The 16535-nt window shown below is 42.8% G+C and overlaps 1 protein-coding gene across 3 annotated transcripts in view; it reads right to left on the reverse strand.

The window, feature by feature from the left end:
* Nucleotides 1-16535, reverse strand: part of ncor2 (nuclear receptor corepressor 2) — a 74559-nt gene that overhangs the window by 14859 nt on the left and 43165 nt on the right. For all 3 annotated transcript variants that reach the window (XM_052067980.1, XM_052067979.1, XM_052067981.1), the window contains exons 16-27: nt 16230-16390; nt 15046-15108; nt 10932-11074; nt 10685-10823; nt 6254-6683; nt 4958-5078; nt 4268-4529; nt 3478-3642; nt 3225-3361; nt 2266-2365; nt 1998-2102; nt 1546-1637 (exon numbers count right to left, since the gene is read on the reverse strand). In XM_052067980.1, coding sequence (XP_051923940.1) covers nt 1546-1637; nt 1998-2102; nt 2266-2365; nt 3225-3361; nt 3478-3642; nt 4268-4529; nt 4958-5078; nt 6254-6683; nt 10685-10823; nt 10932-11074; nt 15046-15108; nt 16230-16390 — 1918 coding nt within the window. The remainder of the gene's footprint in view (nt 1-1545; nt 1638-1997; nt 2103-2265; nt 2366-3224; nt 3362-3477; nt 3643-4267; nt 4530-4957; nt 5079-6253; nt 6684-10684; nt 10824-10931; nt 11075-15045; nt 15109-16229; nt 16391-16535) is intronic.

The following is a 16535-nucleotide window of genomic DNA, read 5'->3' on the forward strand; positions in this document are numbered from 1 at the left end:
AATATGAATATGAATGATAGTCTATCTTGTAGTAGTCTATCGAGTCTAGTAGTAGTAGTAACCTTACTAAACACTCAACAATTAGTGTTTTCAGCGCTCACGACAACAACTTGACAAAATTCTACCAAACAAGCGTGGCCTAAACATAAGTCAGTAAATCCTATATACAAATACATCAACAAAGCAAACAAATATGTGGCGTTGAAACGATATATAAAAATGGACAGCACCTAGTACCACTGAACTTATCGCAAAACGATATACAGTCATAAGTAAATGAAATATACATTTACATTACACTAATAATTAAATAAGACCATCAAAATGAAGCCGAATGTTGCATTCTACTACATCGCAATGTTAGTCTGAATTTTATAAATTGGTTAGCCCTATTTTCAGCCTTCATAAATCTTACTATCAACTTCAACTAACTTGGCAACATTAAGTTTTGAATGATAGAAAATAACTGATCTGCCACTAGACAACGGCTTGTGTACCGCTCACTTTTTCTTTGCTAATCTGTCTTCACAGACTGAATGAGCCAGTTGGGTATTACATTACAGTGGTTTGGTTAGAATTAATAAGTACAGACACAGCACACCATGAATTTGTTGCTAGGGAGACTAGTACCCATCAAGGGTTGTGGTTATGCCACAGCTGCTGGGAAATCCAGTTGCTGCTGCACTTATGACCTCTCTGCTGCTCTGAGAACAAACACTACGGCTGCATGTTATCGAGCTTCGGAAGGAATCGGTGTAAGGCCAATCAACTGTATTATCGGGATACAAAATGAATGTCTATGTGTTGCACCCTATAACACACACCATATAGCTTGGAGCGGATAAACGCTATTCACCACTACACATTAAACACAAACCCATGAGAGGAAAGTGGGGGCAGTATCTTGCATAGAGCACATACTGTACTACATTCTATATACAAATTTGGTAGTTTGTAATGGTTCATATTGGTTCACTTACATGTGACTTAAGCTACATTTACACTATTTTACCGATGGCAACAACAGACCGAAATATTGTGCACTGTGGAATTTTTCAAAATTCAAATTCAAGAACAGAGTATCAATAAGCTCCACCCTTAACGGTTCTGTTAAAAGTCTTAGAAAGGTTATTCAAAGTAATTGTGCATTTATTTTGGCTATATGAATGTTACTTTGCACCTTCTATCTCCAATTTCTGTCTGATCTCATTTCCAACTAGGAATAAAATTATTCTTCTCCAAAGATGGTTTTTCACATGTGGAGGCGAGCAATCTCACGCAACAGCAGCGACATGAATGAGAAGCATCTGTGAGTCCTTTCTATGCCAGTGTAGTGCCATGCGATCATCTATTATATAAAAATGTCCAAAGTGATATACTGTGCATACGTTTAAGAAAAGATTTGGGTTTAATATTCAAAGATAAAATGAAAGGGGAAAAAAAACGGTAAAAGCCAGCTTTTTTTGGGGGGGGGGGGTGATCTATCACTTTCTATATACTCATCTTATTTGAAGGACCATAGACAAAACAAGAATCTAAGATCACCTGAGTAATGGAGCCGCCTCTGAAAGAGATTGAGGAATCTGGATGCATTCTGGTCCCTGGGATGCCCTTCGTGATACTACCTCCTTGAACAGCTAAAATGTAAATCAAAAAGGTAAGACCAATCTTATTGACACAAAAAGCAGAAGAAGCAGTTTATACTTTCAATAACACAATTAAAAATTAATTGCATGAAAATATTTGAATTGTGTTCTCCTTTGCATATTTTTTACATTTGTGGCACTAAGCAGAAGAAAGGCTATTCTTTTTGCTTGCACACGCTATTTAAAGTGTGCCGTGTATGTTGTTGCATGCCATGCAGACACTATTTGTCACTGTCTGTTCACGTTCGGTGGCTTTCAGAAAAACAGGTCATAGAATTGGGCTTCTTCAGAAAGGCTGGACGATTCTTCTTCTTCTTATTATTATTATTTTTTTAATTGTCCAAAACATACCTCTTCCACCATCATGAGCTGTGCCTTGGGTCGATAGGTTGTCAGCTTGCAAGGAAGAGCTGCGGGGGGATAACTGCTCTTGCTTTACCACAGGGAATGGACCACCTATAAAACGCACAGCAATTTAGTAAAATCACAAAAAGAAAGTTGATGGTTACCTGAAAGATGGACTTCCATTTAGTCTATCCATGGACCATGGACTATCCATTTAGTCAGTGGCAAGAATAAAATCTGACTTTTATTTGATTATCCCGATTAATTCACTCACCAACTTTTCTCTGATCAATCCATGACAAACTCATTTGAGGAGAAGGCATTTTTCCATGTTCGAACCCGTGAGCTGGGCCGTGCAACTGTACAGGAGTGCCCTGGAAAAGCATTCACTTTATTAATAGTATCAGCAATAGTTGAGTAGATATTTAAAGCAGGGGTTCCCAACCGCCGGGCCGCACAGAAAGAATAAATAACTTGCATTCCTTCCGTTTTATTCATTTCAGAATCTGAAAGATGTTTTATTTTGAAAGATTACCGGATTCTGTTATATCAGTCTAAGGTATGTCACTTTTGACGCAGGTGAATGTGCGCTTCTCGGTTATGTGATGGGCTACGGCATAAAAAAACAAACGTCTTTGAAAAGATTTTTTGGGAAGGGGAAAAGGCCCAGCCAGGAAATGGAAGAGCCTACGACTTTCAAGAAAGAGAAGGCTACATTTAATAGACAGTATCAGGAGTCTTATTTCAAATACGGCTTTATTTCAACTGGAGATTTACACGCACCAAGCCTACTCTGCATAATAAGCGGCGATGGGGAGTCGTATTTTTCATGCACTTTTTATTTGCGGCGGCTTATTTTGAAGGCGCGTTTAAACATTACTGTAGCGACCAGAGAGTGTTGCGGCCAGATAGGACGTTCCTCGTGTCATGATTTGTTTATTTTTATGTTTCGAAAATAACACACTTTTCATGCAGCTCATATCATATTATATTGTTGTATCTACCCGGTCTTAATTGCTGAAAATATTGTCTGACCTGAAACCGTTCCGTGGGGCAAAAAAGGTTGGGGACCTCGAGGGCCACCATCCTGCATGTTTTAGATGCTTCCTATATGAATCATGTGTGTTGGAGAGGGGAAACTTCTAAAACAGGGAGGGTTGTGGCCCTCAAGGTGCTGTATCCTGATTAGAACCATTTCTACTTTCCAGCGCAACAAACTGTGTTGTAATATACCTGTGTGATAGAGCCCCCTGGTTTGGTTGAGGAAATGAGAGGTGGTGGTTCTGGCATAATGAGGGGTCTCACTGCTGCCTGCCTGGCACTATCCTGTTGCAAACCAGGAAGTACTGGGTGGCCCACTTGCTGGAATGCTGACAGGCAGAAGAAATTATGAAATAATGAGCAGAGAACTAGCGCAATGCAATCTAATATATAGAAAACAACGACAACATAAATTGTGCCTGAGAAGATAAAGAGGGGTCTTTACAGTTGAATTGGAGCAGGTGCTGGTCGTGACTGATCTTGGTCATGTCTCTTGGGGACATGGGAAACGGGGACAAAACTGTCCGACCCAAGTTAGTGGACCTTAGGTCATCCGGGCCCAGTGCGGGCCTCTTGACTTCACCATGTGAAGAGTAAGCCTGCGACTTTTCTACAAAAGCAAAACATATTCTCGATCATCATGCATTTCTGCTTTTTTGTTTTTAAATGCTGTTTTAAGACTTTGTCTTTTCTTAAAATCCAGGAATATACAGAACAACTACTATACAGTAGTTGTTCACAGCTGGCTTTCAAAGACATGACTGATCTGATATTCACAGCCAACAAGCTCACAGTGATCCAGTGCACGAAATAAGCCGAGAGTCCCTTCTGGGTCAAGAGGGACACAACCATTTATCAGCTCTCTCTGCCAGTGTCCCAGAAACACATGAGTACACGAGAGAACAAACTCGAGAGCAAAGACTCATGGTCAGTAGCCAACAAAGAAAAACTAATTCAAACACTATGAGTTTTTTTTTTTTTTAAATAAACTGCCAAGCATGATGTATAATTCTCGGCACACCTCAGTGTTTCCTTTTCGGACATTTAAGATCTGCCAGATTTAGGACTTAAGATCTGACAACTCCAGCATGTACCATGTAAAGAAATACAGTACAGTGCAAAAAAGTATTGTGACATGTGTGTTTCCGATCACTTCGTTCACCAAAAATCTCACGCTGCTTAACACCATAAGAAGTTAAACATTAATTATCCAGTAGGCAATAAAAGAGGCGTACCATCCTTGTCACCAGTGGACGGGCTGCGTGGGCGGATGCGAGGGCTGCTGCTATGGGGAGGCTCCCTGTCTCTTTCTGTTTGCTGGGAATAAGGCTGCTGTTTGCCTGGCTGGCCTGAAAGCTGCTGCGGTTGTTTGACCTCCTGAGACGACTCCCCATGAGCCATGGTGATCTGCTGCTGGTACAGTGCCAAAGCATGGGGGGGCAGTACTGTTTTGGTGCCCCCACTCCACTGACTGCCTTGGACTGACGCTTCTGGTATCTAGACACAGGACGAGAGGGAATTAAATGCTTTATATTATGTATGATCTCGCTAACAATGCGTAAATCCTCAATTTTTTTCAACATACAGTATGATTCGCAACTCTATGCAGTGTCTGATGACGATGATGTTCGACTACAAGCTACTTTTATCTCTACAAAGAGAGCACAAAATAGCACCTGCTCAAGGTTATGCAACTTTTCAAAATAATCAAATAAAAATTTAAGTCGTTTAAAGATACATTTTCAAGTTGATAAAAGTTAATATATTTTTGCTAGATGTTATGCACAGTTTTATGCAACCATTTTATTTGTGCATTATTAAAACTAATGATTTAGTGAGATCAATACTTTAAATATGAGATTGAAAGACTGAAGTGAAGGAAGGCCACAGGCGCGAAAGCGGAGGTTGGAGAATGGGTGACTCACAATCGATGGTATGGCAGCAGCCCGCTGTTTGAGCTGTTTCAGGTCCATGGGCTTTTGCAGAGGGGATGAGATGACCCCATCATGAGTGTAGTTCAGTAGGCTTGGACGGGGAGAAGTCATTCTTACAAAGATATTTAGAAGAATATAAAAATATTAGCGGGGTTTCCGTTTTGTCTTTGACGGATGCATATTCATAGAAAACAGTATTGCAACACAGAACTGTACCTGTATAACTAAAATATAAACTGCAGCTGCACAATTTGTATACACAGTGTTCCCTCACTACTTCATTCTAGTACGTCTTTTCATTTGTGATCATAACTACATCTATTTCAGTTTTACAGTTCTTCCAGGTTATATTGCTACTTTTCTTCCTTCTAAATTAGTCAAGTCAAGAAATGTCTGTTGTTTGATGGGAAATTTGTTTCAAATTTCACACTTGACACCCGTGCACTACTCTCAGTGAGTGTGCTCGGAGAGGCAGAGCGCACTACCTTCCCAATTATTTCAGAACACAGTCTTATTTATGTTCTTAACCAATCAGCAATTCATGCTTGAACCGTTTCCATCTAGACTGCCCGAAGCACTGGTGTCTCCAGTTGGAGTGACCAAAGCGCACACTGGAACTCAGTCTTTGGTGCACTCTCAAGAACCGAACAGCACATTCATTTGGATAACGCTCCAAGTTTCTGAATGGTCATAGTGAATTTGTGCGCGCTTGAAGCATACATCTGGGCTGCATCCCAGAATATATTATCCGTTCTCTTGTTTAAAAGAAGAATAAAAAAGATGTCAACAACAAAGAAGAAGTAGCGGTAGTCATGGCAACTACTTTTCAGTGTGCACAACATTTTAATTCAGCTGAACAGGACCTTTGGCTGGAATGTGTGTTGAACACTGATTCATGTAAGCCATTTTAAGATAAAAAGGAAAAAAAAGTTTCATCGTCCTCGTCCGCTTCTAGGGTGCAGCCCATAATCAGCAGCTTGGTATTTATTCTTCGTTTTGCATTTTAAAAGTTCAATGTATTTAGAAGAGTGTGAACTGTGTGGGGGTTCGTAACGGCTTAGTAGAAGCATAAATTCCCCTTCACCACACCACACAAAAGTCAACCTCTACTTTGCGGCTTTTGCCTATTGCTGCTACTTGTTTTTGGAATGTAACCCCTGCGATAAATGAGGGACAACTGTACTTAGTAAAAAGTGACAGAAAGACACAATTGAACAAGTGAAAACACACACACACACACACACACACACACACACACGCGTATTCTAAAAACTCGTGCATTTTCACCTGTTCTTTTCGGTGTTGTCTGACTCTTCCACTTCATCAGCACTGCAAGTGGCACTGGAGTCGCTGTCCCCATGGGAGCCTACTTTGGCCCCATGGTCCTTCTTTGAGCTCTTGGGACACGTCTTGACATCGTCAGCCTCCGCTGTAGAAGGTTTCTTGTCTGTGGCATCACCACTGGGTGATGGGTGGGTCAGCTCCTTGTTTGGCTCCCCTGTTTCGGTCTTTATCTCCTGCTTGATGGAGACTTCTGCATCTTCTTTTACGGGAGGTTTCCCATCTGCAGCCTGCTCTGCGTCTGCTCCAGCTACCTCTTTCTCCCCAGTATTACCGCCAGCCTTTGACTTATTCGAACCCTCTTCCTTGGCCTTGGTATCATCAGCTGAATGTGGTGATGGCAAACTCTCTGTGTCCGAGCTGTTGTTGGCACCACCTAGTAGAAGGCAAAGCCTTGTGAGAGAGATGCTATGATACAAAATCAAGAACACCTACACTTTTTTTCAAATTGTACCCTCAGATGGAGTTTGTCATCCACTTGAATACATAAATGCCATAGTTCAGATAGAGGCCTCAATTTTCCCCCACAGGAAAAAAAAACGCACATAGTGGTACCCATTAAAATCTATTACTGGTAGTAAGTAAGGGGTGTTCCAATCAAGGTTTTATACTATCAATTCCGATATTGATCATCCAATAGTGAGATCGGCCGAAACCGATTCCAATACCGCTCACGGGGAGTAGCTGCAAATTGATGAAGTAATGAATTAGATTAGGAAAATGAATGCAGCAAATTAGGGGAAAAAACATTCTATCCAAATGACCATATTTATTAAAAAACAGGACATAATTTCAAATTGACAGTGCATAAAACTGGTTTGAACGGTTATGTGCAGACAAGAACGGCGAGGACACTACAGTGCACACAGACAAGTCTCTGGTTGGGTGCAGGCTGTGAAGTACAACCTGCAGGTTTTTTTGTGATCAGCAATTAAAGTCATTGATCGACATATGTTGATTATGCACTGTTCCACGGAAATTGGTTAATCACAATCTGGTTGTTTGATCGGAGCACTACTACTGGTAAGTATCTTAACTGTCCATCCAACCATTTTCTAATCCTCTTATCCTCGCACGGGTCACAGGCGTGCTGAAGCCCATCCCAGCTGTCTTTGGGCAGTAGGCGTGGTACACCCTGAACTGGTTGACAGCCAATGGCATGGCACACATAGACACTCATCACAATCACACCTAAGGATGGTTTAAAGTGTTAACCTGCCATGCAAGTTTTTGGAATACGGGAGAAACAGGAGTACCCTGAGAAAACCCACACACGCAAAGATAGAACATGCAAACTCCACACAGGGCGGCCAGAGCCGGAATCGAACCCGGCACCTATCTTTTCCACTGTGAGGCATAAGTGCTAACCAGTCGCCCACCGTGCTGTTCTACCACCGTGTGTGGCAGTGTATGTCATTACTGCAAAACTTATTAACTATACAGCAGGCCTGGCATGATATAAGAAGTCTGCACATTTTGTCAGTGCAACGTGAGCAGCATGAGGCAAAAGCTGCTAACTGTTTCCACATTGACACAAAAACTGAGCATCGAGAGAACGATCTCTTGTCTTCTAATAAGAAGAGTACAGTTCCCTCGCTGGAGGACAAAAGGGGACAATTAAGCTTTATGAGGAGGATCAAAGATTTTAGTGGATTTCATGGGAGGGGTAGTGTCCAGAAAATTAAGAATGACGCAGCTCTACCCATTATTGAGCGGCAGAGGTCATAATTCAATCTAGAAAAATATACCAGTACACAGTGCCTTGAAAAAGTACCCTATCCTAGTTCTTAGTATCCCTGAATTATTTTCACAATTTGCCACCTTATAACCACAAAAAAATGTAATTGAGATTTTATGTGATCAACCAACAAAAAGTGTCATATCATTTTTTTAGCATATAAAAATTTGAAAATGTAGGATGCATTTGTATTGAGTCCCACTACATCAGTACTTTGTAGAGCCAAACATCACTGCATTTACAGCTGGCAAGTCCTTGGAGTTCATCTTTACCAGCTTTGTACATCTAGACACTGAAAATTGTGCCCGCTCTTCTGCAAAATTGCTCAAACTCAGGCAGACTGGATGGAGAGCAACCACAGATGCTCATTGGGATTTAGGTCGAGATTTTCTATCCAGTCTAAAATGTGAATATTCTTTGATCTGAACAAATCCATTGTAGCTCTGGCTTAATGTCTAGCATCAGTGTCTTGCTTCTTCCCATTAACTCTGACCAGCTTTCTGCCCCTGGATCGCCACAGCACGTTGTTGCTTGCGATATGTTTCACAGTGTGAATGAGCAGTCTTAATTAATAATAAATAAATCTTTGGCTTCATCTAGCAAAAACACCTTCTTCCGGGTGTTTACAGTGCCCTCCACATGGCTGGCATAAATGCAAAACGGGACTTTTATACCTTTCTTTGAACAATGGCTTTCTTCTTATCACGCTACCATAAAGGCCACACTTGTGGAGTGTATGATTTATAGTTGTCCAGTGGACAGACTCTCCCACCTGAGTTGTGGATTTTTAGCAGCTCCTCCAGAGTGACCATGGGCTGATTTGCTGGTGAGTGTTCTCAGCGCTTTCTCTGTCAGTGTAGGTAGGTAGCCTGTTATGTTTGCAGTGGATTGGGTGAAAGGCATAACCTAAGATTTTCAAAGCTTGACGTGTTTTTTGAATAAACTAATCCTGCTTTAAACGTCTTTAACTTTATCCCTAACCTGTTTCGTGACTTCTTGGTCTACCTGTTGCTGTTAAAATCTCAACAAAATAAATTCAAATTTAGGATTATTAGGGATTGTGACAGTGTGTCGCTTCTGGTGTCGTGGTACACTCGCCAGACTTGTGTATTGGCAGCATGGGATCGGCTCCCACTCAGGGATCGTGTGGATGTGGGTGTGAATGTTTGTTTCTACATATGCCTTGCGACTGAGTCTCACCCAGTGCAGAGTGTCTGCCTTCTGCCGGAAGTCAGATGGCATAGCTTCCAGCACCCCCAACCCCACAACCCTCTTCAGGATAAGCAGTGTTGAAAATGGATGGAAAGATTGTTAAGGTCACACAATGTAAAACAGTTCACGGGGTATGAATACTTTTTATGGCACTGTAGTATATTAAGGATAATATAATTGATTGATTGTATGAAAATAGATTGTTGATGAGTCGTACTGTATCGTGAAGCTATGAAAGTAAAATCAAATGCACTACAATACTTTGCTGCAGCCAACATAGGTGCTGCTGATTCTGTCACATCTAATTTGCTGTGACCAGGACCATGAAGTAAAATAAGGGAAGTTGAATTCAATGCGGGCCTCTGCAATGGCACAACTCCTTTGCAGAACATTGTTCAGCCACCCATCTATATTCTGTCCCCTTTGTCCTCACGAGGGCCACGGCTGAGCTGGAGCTGACTTTGGAAAAAAGTCTCTCTCCCTCTCTCCCTCTCTCCCTCTCTCTCTCCCTCTCTCTCTCTCTCCCTCTCTCTCTCTCTCTCTCGTAAAAAAGAATAATCAATGCATACTGTTAACAAGAATTTTTGTGGAATTCCCGACTCAAAACAAAAAAACAAAAAAAATATGGAATGAGCACATCAATCCATCCATCCATCTATTTTCCAAACCGCTTGATCCTCACTAGGGTCGCGGGGGGTGTTGGAGCCTATCCCAGCTGTCTTCGGGCAGTAGGCGGGGGACACCCTGAATCAGTTGCCAGCCAATTGCAGGGCACACAGAGACAAACAACCACTCACACTCACAACTAGGGACAATTTAGAGTGTTCAATCAGCCTGCCATGCATGTTTATGGAATGTGGGAGGAAACCGGAGCACCCGGAGAAAACCCACGCGGGCCCGGGGAGAACATGCAACACATGTTCTTATAAATGCCTCAGAAATCCTCCACAGCAAACACATTCACAAATAAACAATTGACTGCTGAAGTACATGACCTCTTCTACTGCCCAGATTGCTCTTTTCACCAGCAATCGTCTATTTGCACTAGTTAAGTCCAATTTTAAGGGCAAGTGTCAACATTTGAAGCATTTCAGTAATGTTGACATCTTGAAATTCCGGCCTGTACGAGCAACTGGTGGATATTTTTAACTGAAACACATCAGCCAATCGGAAAAGGGGTTGCCTGAATAGTAGATGAAACAAAAGGGTAGAGGAGAACCTTGAGAAATGATGAAGTTGGTGTTTTTGGCACAGATTTTTTAAATTGTGGATGTCACAAAAACGTTGCCCAAAAATTCTCCAAATTCTTTGTATGTTGTACTCAGTTTGAAGTGGCCATACCAACAGACTCAACGTTTTGAAAGAGTGTCATTTTGGGGAAATTGTGCCACATAGCTATCTTTAGTAGTTCTCTCAAGTCAGACTACCTTCTCCATCTTCAGGTGCCTCCTCTTCATTGCCACTAGCCCCAGAGCCTTCCAACTCTTCTTCCTCTGCAGTGAACTGGGCAGTGGTCTCTTCATTTTGAAGGGCTTTACCCCTGCGGCGAGCCTTTCGCTCCTTTTCCTATGTGAAGATCCAACACACAAAAATCAATTTCAATAACACCAAATAGGACACAACTTTGTGATTTCTGTAAAGAAATACCTTTATTATTATTTTTTTTTTGCTTACCGATTTCATTTTATGTTGCTGCAAAATCTCATCCAGTTTTTGCCTCTTCTTGTAGTTGAAATAGAAATTCTTACACTGTGACACAGTTTTTGATCCCACCATCTTGGCAATGGCAGACCAGTTCCTACCATACTGAAGAAGACCTGCAACAATGACCAAGTGAAGTTTAAATTCAGGGCAACATTCTTGCCGTCGCCCTAAATGCAGTTTAATAAAAAGTTAAATGTTGGAGTATGATAGTTAATTATCCGCAATGAGCGTTTCTTAAGAGCTGTCCTTTCTCAACTGGAGGACAACCAGGACTTGATTCGGCAGTGTCAGACACTGTGGATAAGCGGAGCATTGGCAAAACCACAGAAATGGTAAGGAGAGTCATAATATGGCAGCTCAACCACCCCTTATGTAAATGACATCACTAACGCTCCCTTCACTGAGGTCACACTGTGTCATATTCTGACTAACTTTGATGTGACCCAGTTCCAAGTAACCCTGGTCCTTTACTCAGTCAACCACATGATTGTGCCTTTCACAAGAGTTGACGTCCACCCGCCAGACAGGAGAAGGACAGAAAAAGCAGTCAAGAAATTCGCATATCACATGTGTTCAAAGATTTGTTTTAGGGAGCGGTCAGCTTGTTTGTGAAAGAAAGGGCCAACGACAGATAGTGTTGACTTCACCGTGGTGGTTCCCCTTCAGCGTGCGCTCTAAGAGGCTTAACCTACACCACCCACTTGTTTCCTGTGCCTTGCAGGGTACTCTCTGTCTGAGAACAAGCGTGAAGCCAACAAGAAGACACTCTTTGATATCAGGGTAATTTTCATACTTTAAAAACATCTCATCCACTGCACATCCAGTTACAATGCATACAATTGAAATATATACCCGTCAATCACAGTGATTTAGAGAAGTCTATGAAAATCTAATCACCTACATACAAAGCAGTGCAACATCTCGCAAGTTTCAGAACACTAGTATGTAAGAAAATAATGACAACACTGAACAAGCTACAGCAACAGTTGAAATGTCTTCATATTAAAACTGTCTGAAACCTGTTGACGGTTGAATGTGGTAAAACCATGACTGAAGACATTGCCATAAAAGCAAGAGCAATCTGTACTGTATGTTAAGATAAGTTCTCCTTCCAAAAGACAGGAAGACAACCAGTAACGCCTTGAATGACGCCTCATGCAAGTCAGTCACCATTTTAGACAACCTATGAAAGCATTCCATAATTTCTAAGTTTTAAGAAAGCAATGACTCAGACTGAAAAATAATGACAAATATCAATACCTAGGTTAATCCTTTTATCCGAGTGTACAAAGCGCATTCCCAAGTAGCTGCAGTTGACTCCAACCCTTAGAGGCCAGGGAGACACGTGGATCAAACATCGAATCAGCAGCAGCAAAACTGAAGCAGGTGGTTGCCTCGCATCCAATCAGGACCCTGAAAGGCCTTAAGCACCACCCAGAGAAGGCCAATCAATAGCTGGTGTAGCCATAACGTGGTTGTCACTGTGTCACATGCCTGTAACACCAGCCGTCGTCTTGTGGTCCTTCTGGATCACACGACCAGACTGTCTGATCTGTAGAGGCAGAGCCTGGAATGCTCTTCAACACCGAGCCTCCAAATCCGGAGCACAGATGAAAACAGCTCAATCTCTCCACTCTTACTTCCAGCTGGCTTGATACTTGAGCTGGGGTCAGGTTGACATGCTCCAAAACAGCACATGCTCTTGGTCTCTCCCCATCTCTCTGCTATTCCGTGTGCTTCAGTAATTGCAGCTTTGTTCCTCTGCTGAGTCTCTCTTCAATGGCGGCCGTCGAGGAAGACTTCCACAGGAAAGTAGCACGATGAGGCTGTCTCTGTGCTCGCTCACTCACTAGCTACTTCTCTTTCTCTCTCATCTGATCTTTCCTCGATCTCTCTCTCTTCCCCCTCCCTCTCTCTGTCAGCCTATCCCTCCCCCTACCTCACTTTGCCAGCAGGCACCATCGACCAGTGCACACACAAATGCGTGAGTACACACAAACTCGAGCCCTCTCGCTCTTTCTCCTGTTAATACTTTAACACACAGACAGAAACACACACTCGGGCAGTCCAAGTGTAAACACAGAGGGAGGAGAGAGGAAGGGAGGGAGTGAGGAGAGAGAGCGAGCGGGTGAGGGAGCGAGAGAGAGAGAGCGAGAGAGCGAGAGAGCGAGAGAGCGAGAGCGAGAGAGCGAGAGCGAGAGCGAGAGCGAGAGAGAGAGAACGGAGACTGTGCAGGGGATAAAGAAGTGGAAAGTAAGCAAAAAGAGAAAGATGTGGGGGACAGGGGAGAAAACAGAGTTGATGTTGATACCATGAGAAAGCATAAAGGCTTTCACATTTTTCCTGACTGACCTGCTTTTCATCTTGAATGTGACCTCTCCAGTCTATAATAAAACAGAGTAAGGAGGGAGAGCAAGTGGGGAGGGGGGCGGGGGGTCCCCTCACTTGCCAAATCTTCCACACCTCTTGCCAACTTGGGCTGGTGCCATCTCCCAAACCGAACACCGGACAGGGAGAGAAGCAAAGTCCGAGCAACAGTGGAAAAGAAAGATGATATGCGGTTTTCTACCTGCAGCTCCTTTATGTGGGTTCTTCCAGCAAGTGGAGCAGAGGCATTTATCCAGGTGCCTGCCTACACTCTGACAAAGCCTTACAGATTACTGCACTTACTTGAATGCTAGCCAAGAAGTGTGCACATGCAAACACACAACTTGGATCAAGATTCAAGTGATACAACCTTTACAAGACATCTAACACACCGTGCCACACAAAGAGATTGAGCTAGTGAATTTAAAAAGCAGCCAACTCTTGTCTTAACGATGAATCTTTGAGCAGGAATGAAGACGAGTTGCAATATTATCCTGGAAAGCAGGGAAAAATTGAAATGACCTGGGACATAAATGTCACTTTCTATTTGAGTAAAGGAGAAGAACACTTGAAGCGTGTGAACTTATACTAAGACTCTTGAATACAAACACGTCAAGAACCTGTCAGAGAGAGCAGTCAGCACATTGATATCGCTGGACAATACTGAATGGGGCTGTGGGAGCTGCTTTTTGTCAGGAGAAGGTCTGTTGGAATTTCTGAAAAATGTCCAGACCAGTCCTTCAGCTCTGGCTGCTATCGCTGGTGCTCAGAGGTTTCATAAGCACTTGATAGAAGCCCTGCATCCACTGAACTGCCAGGCTAATCCTTTGGGATGGAACACCCCACTAATCCCACCACAGGAGAATGGAATTGAAGACATTAAGTAGGATTACTACACAGTCCTGTGTTCAAGACAAGCAGTGCCAGATATTGAAAAATAACCCCTTAACAGACAAATTATGTACAAATAAACAACCTGATTGCTTAGGCCGATGCACATGTAGCCAAGAGGTCGCAGTGGTCATATTCGACAGGAGATAATGGCACCATTTCTACTATTATTAAAAGGAAGGATGTATTTAATTACTCAGAAGGAAAATTTAAAGTCACACAAAGCCACGCATCTGACCGAAATCCTCATTATGCATCAACATTTTTATGTATGCAACACAGATTACCCATTTCAAAAAGTAATTATGTCTAGATTAAAATACACATCATATCAGCAAACCTGTCAAACTGGTATTTCTGATCCCTGGGGAATCCCTTTCTAAGAGTATTAGAAACTAAGGAGGATCATGTACTTTGCACAACACACACAGTACAAGTGTGAAGACAGTGGGCACAGTATCAGAGACCTCTGTGAATCAGCCATGGGCTGCTAGGTAATCTTCTGTCAAGAGATAATAAAGGCAGGTTAATGACTGCAGCAATTTTGCAAAGGTTAACTAAAAGGGCCAGCCTTTACAGCCACCATGATAAGAAAGGCTGCCTTGACCCAGAGAAAGGAAATTGCTAGAAAGAGCGGCAGCCACAGTCCACACTTGAGACACACAACCGCAACTTCGAAGCATGTGGCAATTGCTGCCTCACTTACAAGAAGGCGCATCTTCATCATTTGTCTGGTGTGCTTTTAAGGCTACGCGAGGAATCTCTTCAATGAACACAAATGTTGCAAACAAAGTCATGGATGAAAGAAAGGTTTGTTGTGTGTTACCTTTTTTGGCAGTTTCCATCTCTTCTTCGGTCCAGCGGGAACTCTCATTCATTTCTAGATTGGCTGTCTCAGACACACGCACGCAAGCACGCACACACAAACGCACGCACACACATACACACACACACAAGAGCACACGCACGCACACACACACACACACACACACACACACACACACACAAACACATGAGCAAGTAAGAAGAAGTAGGGAGAGTGGGCAGTTGCAAGTGACAAAGTCAGTTAGGGAGTGACTGACAAGAGGAAAGGAAAGACAAATTAGAGAAGAAAAAAAACTATATGTGGGGGCAGGGTGTTTTTGTTGCTGGCTAAAAAAAGCACTGTTGACTAGGTCCTTCGGGACTGTTTGTTTTCGATGGCGGAAGGAGGAATTCGAAGGGGAGAAGTCAGTTAATGATTATAGACAACAACTGGCTTTTCCCTCTCTTTGCAGGTTAGTAGCCAGAATGGCCCTGGCCCTTCCCAACACATAGAAAAGTTGGAACTTGAATCTGTGAAGGACAAAGCAGCCAGCCAAGCACTGCTCTGAACATTGGGACAACGAAAATGGGAGGTTGTTGGGAGCCCATGCGGCGTAACTCACTGGGGAATTCCGCGAGCCTAAAGTTAGAGATGGCGAATGCAACATGCAAAATATACTCCACAAATATCAGCTGATAGATTTTTAAAATGTATAACCGATAGCAATATTGAAACTGTGAGTACAACTAACTGACAATGTGCAAGGACTCCGTAGGGGGACAGAGGTGGCACTTAAATAACTTGAGTGGGAAGAGGACTAAAGGGCCAACAGTGCACTCTGGTGGTATGGGACATTAAATCATTATTTGGAGTGTAAATGAGCCACTGAAAAGAGTTTTGTCATCCTGTGCAATGGATGCCAGTGAACGTTCTCAGTGGCTCAATTGACTATTGTATATGAATTTACTGATGTTGACATTCCACGTTTGGCTGTACCTTATTCTTAAGGATGTTATGGAGAAATAAGAGGCATTTTACATATATTGTAGTCAGGAAATAGACTAACATCCAACGACGAGTTGACATTGATTGTTGTCGGCGGAGAGGGGGGGGGGCTTAAACTATGAACCTCCAGTTTAAAGTTCAAAGACCTTACAGATGAGGCTGATTTGAGACTGATTTGTCATTCAACCACCAAGACTGACCGAGCTCATTGTTGACAGGCGGTGTGGTCGTCTCCTCCACCTCACTGGTCATTGAGCGGGTGATGCGGCCCTTACGGCGCCCCTGGCTGTTGGCTGTTCGTCGACCCTTGACAGCCACTGCAGGCTCTTTGTCCTCTGCATCTTCCCCAGAGGTTTCATCTCTGCAATTTAGAGATGGCATCACATTTTCAAGCAGCATTTAAAAACACATTGTCCTCCAGTATTTAATAAGCAGTCAAGGGAGGCCATGAGCTCAACGGATCATCACAATGATTGACATACAGTATGTGCTCAGTGAATTAGTCA

Source organism: Hippocampus zosterae, chromosome 6, assembly GCF_025434085.1.
Source record: "Hippocampus zosterae strain Florida chromosome 6, ASM2543408v3, whole genome shotgun sequence".
NCBI lineage: Eukaryota > Metazoa > Chordata > Actinopteri > Syngnathiformes > Syngnathidae > Hippocampus > Hippocampus zosterae.